Below are 7,351 nucleotides of genomic sequence, written 5' to 3'. Positions count from 1 at the left end.
ATCCATCCATCCATCCATCCATCCATCCATCCATCCATCCATCCATCCATCCATCCATCCATCCATCCATCCATCCATCCATCTATCCATCCATCTATCTATATATCTATCTATCATCTATCTATGTGATGGGTTGTTTGTGTTATGTAAGACAGGTTTAATAGATTATGTATGGTTCTTGAAGGCAGCTACAGGGACAGCAACATGTTCAAAACAAGTGTACACATCATATTATACTTCATTACACTTCAATACCAATTGTATGATATATTGCACTGTATTGTAATGCATCACACGGTCTCAATATTTCACTGTATTCTAGTGCATTGTATTGTATTGCGCAATAGGGGAGTGGTGGTGTAGAGGTTAGAGAAGGCCAGCCTGTGATCTGAAGGTCACGGGTTTGGCCCCCTGGACCAACAGCATCAAAGTGTGGGTGGAAAAGGTGAAACACCCACAGCTGCTTCCACCCTCGTTTGCCCCACTCTGGGCCATTCAGCAAGCCCCTTAACCCCCACCATCTGCTACCCCGACTGTCCTAGATAGCAGCCCTCTGATCCACACAGAGGGCTGTGGTAGCTCGATGGTCAGTGGCTGCGTCAGGAAGGGCATCCAGCATAAAAACAATTGCCGAATCTTGGTGAAAGTTAGTTCACTGTGGCGACAGGAAGGGAGAAGCCAAAATGAAAAGTATTATGTTGCACAACATAGTATGTATATAGGTATTTATTGTATATTTCATATCTAACTGAACTGTATATTGAGCATGAACTTAATGTTTTGAACCACTTTGGCCATGGCTGCCTAAGAGGAGTTGACGGGGGAGAGGGCAAACTCCCGAAACCATCTTATTACCAGAAAACTGGTTTGTCCACTATGTGAAGGTGCTACTTGTGGGACTAAGTTTGTTGTGGCTCCTGGGACTGATGATGTCTTGGATGAAAGATGAAACATTTCATCAAAAAAGAAACCGTCCAGAGGACCTGACTTAACTTTGTTGATTTTTTTACCTGGATTATTGAGCATGAAGTTTGATGTATTGTGCAGTACTGTCTTGCATTGCATCATGTTAACTTGTATGTCATTGTATTGAACCATATTGTATCACAAAGCATTGTATCATATCATATTTCACATTATATTGTATCTTATAAGTGCTACTATCAAGTTTTGAAAACAGTATTTTTTCTTGAAATTATAAGATAAATCCAACACATTAATTTAGCTCTTCTGTTGTAATAATTCAGACATTTTAGCATCTAAAGTACCATGTAATTTGTCATTCGGTGAAAACTACTGCATTCTTTTTAGTCAGTTAACACAATGAACAAGCACAAAAGTGATAATACTGCAATAAACCGAGAGTGGTATCTACCAAACTGATTCTTAAAACCAAAATGTACGTATGCGAATATAATTGTGCATCAACTAAAACGCTAATTATGCCCAGAAAAGATGAAGTGAAAAGAAAAAGGTGTTAGTGTAGAAGACACTTTCCATAATCCAAAACCTGCTTCTGTATGTTCCCTGAGGGCTGTTTCACACCTTCAACAAGGGATAAGTGACTAACTCCAAACATGCAGAACAACCAAATTTACCATACTTATTCCATGACCAATTAACAGAGCTACTCTGAGCAAAACAATTGGCCGGATTTGGTTTCCAGCGTCCAGCTCATGAGGGATTCACAGCATCCACCTTGTCCTGCCCAGGAGGCCTATCCACTGATCCAACAGACAGAAGTAAGACAGCGCAGCCGCTCAGCTGAGAAGATTCCAGTTAACTGGTGCAGCCAAGGGCAGAAGCAAGGAAGCAGAAAATGAAAGGAGAAAAAGGGATCCGGGGGCTTTTAAAAATCCACCAAGGGCTACAAATGGGAGACTGCAAGGAGACAACATCCTACTCCCTCAATAAACCTATTTCTTGGTAGACATTTTGATTTGAAATAGCAGGACAAGCACAGGTGTTTTAATGTGGGTTGAATCCTTTTATATATTGTATTTTGCATATTTTTTTTTAAAATCACATTTATGTAGAGGGGTATGGATATATACCCATTTAGGGGTATAATATTTTTGTGGCTTTTTTTCTCTTCTGGGGTCTCCACAGCAAGTCATCCTCCTCCATCTTACTCTGTCCTCTGCATCCACTGTCCTCACTCCAACTACCACCATGTCCTCTCTAACTGCATCCATATATCTCCTCTTTGTCTTTTTCCTGGCAGCTGCATTTCTAACATCCTTCTACAAATATACCCACTGTCCCTCCTCTGGATAAGTCCAAACCATCTCAGTCTGGCCTCTCTAACTTTACTCCCAGTTGTTCAACCTGTGCTGTACCTCTGATGATCTCATTCCTAATCTTATCCATCCTTGTCACTCCTAAGGAGAACCTCAACACCTTAATTTCTGCCACTTGCGGTTCTTCTGTTTTTTTGTCTATGTCTCTTTCTCCAAACCACACAACGTAGCTGGTTTCACAACCTTTGACTTTTGCTGACACCTTTTTATCACAAATCACTCCTGAAACTTTTCTCCATCCACTCCATCCTGCCTGGACTCTCTTTTTCACTTCTTTACCAGACTCCCCATTTTCCTGGACAGTGGACCCCAAGTCCTTGAAGTCCTGCACCTCTGTGGCCTCTGCTCCTTGTAGCCTCACTGTTCCACCTCCTCCCTCTCATTCACACACATGTACTCTGTCTTACTATGGCTGACTTTCATTCCTCTTCTTTCAAGTGCATACCTCCACTTCTCCAAGTTCTCTTCCACCTGCTTCCTGCTCTCACCACAGATCACGTCATCAGCAAACATCATAGTCCATGGGGATTCCTGCCTGATCTCATCAGTTAGTCTGTCCATCACCAGAGCAAAAAAGAAGGGGCTCAGAGCTGAGCCTTGATGCACTCCCACCTCCAACTTGAAGCTATCTGTCACTCCTACAGCACATCTCACCATATTCCTCAAACATGTCCTGTACCAGTCTAACACACTTCAGATTTCCTCATGCAATACCACATCTCTTGCCTCAGCACCCCTTTGTATGCTTTTTGTAAATCCACAAAGACACAATGGAGTTTTTTTTACCCTCTCTGTACTACTCCATCAGCATCCTCAAATCAAAGATGGCATCCGTGGTGCTCCTTCTTGGCATGAAACCATACTGCTGCTCACAAATAGTCATATCTCCTCTATGTCTAGCTTCCACAACTCCCTCCCAGATCTTCATTGTGTGACTCATCACTTAATTCCTCTGTAGTTGCTACAACTCTGTACATCACCCTTGTTTTTAAAAATGGCCACCAGCACACTTCTTCTCCATTTCTCAAGTATTTTCTCACCCTCAAATATGCCATTGAATATTTGCGTCATACATAAACCTCACTGCCATCTCTCCAAGACAATTCCAAAACTCCACAGGTATGTCATTCATTCAACGTTTATTTATACAAGTTAATCCCATTGGGCCTCGGGGACTCATTTACAAAAGAGATCTGGTCATTAGGTCCTACTACCTTCCCCTTCTTCATTCTTCTCAGAGCTTTCTGGACTTCACCCTCAATAATCGTTCCCACTTCCTGGTCCACAGTTTCTATGAACCTCTACTCTTGTTTCTTTTTCATTATCTTCATTCATTAGCTCCTCAAAATACTCCTTCCATCTTCCCATCACACCCTCCTCACTTGTTAAAACATTACAATTCCTATCTTTAACAAGCCTAACCTAATGCACATCCTTTCCAGCCTGATCCCTCAGTCTCACCTATCAGTACCATTTAGGGGTATAATAATATGAGTATATCATAGATATGCTCTGTATGCAAAGGAATAGTTTTAACTGTTTGCAAAACTCCTTTGACGAAACTTGTTTCCAGTCAGTAACATGGGACTTCTATTCAGGGGATGACAACCCCACTATGGTTTCCATGATCTACAACCAATGGTTGGAAAGACTCTAGTGTGAATGCTGCTACATGATAAATAGTTGTATTTTTCCTGCAATTTTCCACAACCCCTAGACTTTCTCCTAATAGGAAGATTCCTGAGCACACATCACGTCAGGATGCATTTATGATATTGTGTTTGCTCTAGATTGTTTCCATAGCATCATGACAATCATGGTCATGAGGTCAGTGTATTCACTCTTGCTTCAAGGTCTTGAGAACCATACAATGCCAGAGAGGTGCTCCTACATTCTGGATATGCCGCCTTGCTCCAATCAGGACCTTGATGCAGTGCCCCCACAATAATAAACCACTACATGCAAGCTACAAAAGTTCTATGCATGTTCAAAACCATTGTGGACACGTCACTAATGGAAGTCCACTTGATTCTTAATTTACCCCTGTTGACCTCGACAGAGCCATGTAAATAAAGATCACTCAAGTTCTGGCTGATTTGTTTACACTGTAGCAGAGTCATCTTGTCCAAAGGTGGTCTTACCAGCAGCAATGGGTATCTTCTCAGTTTTGAGAAATCCTCATTAATGAGTTGATTTCCAAAAACAATTCAAACCTTGAAAATTTTGTAACCAATATCTAACAAGGTTGAGTCAGGTCCTCTGGACGGGTTCTTTTTTTGTTGAAGCATTGTCTTTTATCATTTTTAGTTCTTCATCTCCTTTGGATAGGGGGAGTGGTGGCGAAGAGGTTAGAGAACGTGGGCTTGTGATCGGAAGATCACCAGTTCAAGCCCCTGTACCGACAACATCAACAATGTGGGCAGGGTAGGTGAAGCACCCACACCTGCCCCCACCCTCATTCACCTTACTCTGGGCCCTTGAGCAAGGCCCTTAAACCCCATCTGCTCCCTAAACAGGTCTCTCTTGAAAATGAGTTAGCCTTCCAAATGTGACGTTCTCTTTAATTCTTCAAACTAAGATTGCTCTGACTATGGTGACTGGTAAGCTTAGAAGTCCTTCACAGAATCTAAACATTTCCTTTTTTTTATGTTATAGTAAAACCGTTTTTTTTCCCACCTCTGTGTGTGGCTATACCTGTCACTAATAAATAGATGTTGTTTTAGTTTTACATAGTTTCACAAACCAATACTTGGTCTTAATAGTGTTATTTGTAAAGTGAGAAACATCATCAGCAAAGTTTCACAACATTTTTTGCAAGAACAATGATCAAAAGCAAGACTACTTGCTTCCAGTAAATTCTCTTGGAGTAACAAACTTCTTTTTTTTTTTTTTTTCACCTATCACTGATTTCTCACACAAACCCAGTTTGACAGTCGGTTGCTCACCTGCTTACCCCGTCGGTCACTCACACTTGCAAATGCTTTGTGACAGCACCGATGCACTCGCTCGTGTAATCACAGAGACATATACAGGTTGGGGTGACGGTGCCTTAGGCCACTGCTGCGAGTGTGTGATTAGAGGAGAATCGAGGACATACACTCACCCCTGTTAAGGTCTTTATGTTATGCAGTGCATTCTGGGCTTCAAGAGCAGCTTTCCTCGTGTAGAACGTGACAAAACAGCAGCCTGGGGAGAAGGAGAGAAAACAGACAGAGAGGGATCAGCATGAGGCGCAGCAAAGAGCATCTTCCACATTTATCTGCCTGGTATCACCTGTCGACACTGGCAGACACAGCGTGAAAGTAAAGGACCAAACATCCAAGCTTTTGGATTTGTTTCAACGTTTGATGACTGGAGTTCCCAAAGTGTGCACACATGAGAGAGACGCGAGAACAAAGACAACAAAAAGACAGAAGGAAAGGTGGAGGAACAAGTTTTCTCCCCATTAATCATCAAGTAATCTGTGAACGATTGCTTTATTGCCCATTAACAAAAGAAAGCAGTCATTAACGTGTTTATTACTCATGTTTATGGAAGTGTTCTGCAACCTGTTTCTGGTTTTGATTTAGTGATTTGCAGGTTAAATACATTTCTGATTTGCCATGCTAACACTTGACTAAATCTGGACAAAAAGATTGTTTAAATATTTCAACAGTCTTTATTGTCATAATCGTATAACACAATGAAATGAGGAATGCAACAAAGTTGCTGAAATTTAACATAGAGCTTAAAACAGGAGTTGTGCAATAAATAGAAATACATAACTGCTTAAGACTTGCAGACAAATGCTTCAAGAAATTATTGTACTTACTCACAAACACAGTGTTGCATTGGTACTTGAATGCAAAAATAAAATTAAGTGGAAGGGACAGAAAAAAGAGCAGGATTTTGTGTTTTCAATGTTCGGTTTAATGCAAGCAGTGACATTTTGTTGATGTGAGTGAAAGTAAAGGATTAGTAAAGACTTTCTCAGATGAAAATTCTTTATTGGGTCTTTTGTGCTTGAATGAGCTAAACCATCATCAGTATGCTTCCTATATCTATCATATACAATGTCACATCATCTGCATAAAGACATTCAACACTTGCTCTTGTCAAGGACGGACGTATTTCTCCTTCTCTCCCTCTCAGCTTTGCTTTGCTCTGTCCTGTCTGTGAAACTGCTTAGAGTCTCTCTTCTACAAATTCTCAGAAACATAATTCTGCTTTGGATTTGGTCAGTTGGTTCCTCAACACAATTGAAAACATTTCTTCGACGAGAAGACAGGCTTTAGGTGAGCCTATTTGCCCTGTTGGCATGCACGCAGCTCGATATCTCATCGACTTGGAAGATTTGATGACGTGTCTATCTCTGGTGCCATTTGTGGATGTTAAGGACGCATATATAATTGGATTTATGATAACTGGTTTCAGTTTTTTGGATTCGGCTGGTTCCTGGTGTATCTACAATCAAGGAAGTCGTCTGCAGCAAATTTGGATCTGGTCATGCTGCTTGCCTTTTACGATGGCTTGGTTCGTGCCTGGAGCACCCAGACTCAAATGCTTTTGGCAGGATGGATCAGATCTCGGGAAATACTCTCAGGTACTGTCCATTGGTGTGACCATTTGATTTGGACGCTTTGGAACCAAGTGGACTGATACAGACTCAAGTTACAAGTCCATCAAGTTATTCCTGTCCCCAAAACAATCATGTTTATCTGAACTCGGCTCCCTGACTGGCCATGACAGGCCACCCTATCTTAATTTGCGCTGTTTGTACCGTCAGTTTTCGAGTGGCGGGGGTGCGTTCAGCGTGAAGGTTCAGCGTGAAGGAAGAGGCTGCTTTTAGCTTTTTAGCTAGTGCACTTGCATTGCGAGCCACTAGTTTAGCGTTATGTCAGTGCCGACAGGTGGGTGGGGGTGGGGTTCGGTAGACGGGGCGCTCGGTTCTGTTGACGGGGCAGGGCGCCCCACTTGTATAATGGTAGGGGAAACACAGTGATTTTATCTGAACTCTGCAGTGCCTCTGTGTGTTGTCTCTGGACACGCTCACCACCCTTATGCCCCCCCCC

The 7,351-nt window shown here is 42.0% G+C and overlaps 1 protein-coding gene across 1 annotated transcript in view; it reads right to left on the bottom strand.

The window, feature by feature from the left end:
* Positions 1 to 7,351, bottom strand: part of LOC119428533 (CUGBP Elav-like family member 2) — a 77,785-nt gene that overhangs the window by 41,712 nt on the left and 28,722 nt on the right. The window contains exon 2 of the mRNA XM_037696216.1: positions 5,404 to 5,486. Coding sequence (XP_037552144.1) covers positions 5,404 to 5,486 — 83 coding nt within the window. The remainder of the gene's footprint in view (positions 1 to 5,403; positions 5,487 to 7,351) is intronic.

Source organism: Nematolebias whitei, chromosome 22 (assembly GCF_014905685.2).
Source record: "Nematolebias whitei isolate Nwh7 chromosome 22, NemWhi1, whole genome shotgun sequence".
In the NCBI taxonomy this organism is placed as follows: Eukaryota; Metazoa; Chordata; class Actinopteri; order Cyprinodontiformes; family Rivulidae; genus Nematolebias; species Nematolebias whitei.
Note: the sequence above shows the minus strand (reverse complement) of the source record. Positions and strands in the feature narration are given on the sequence as shown.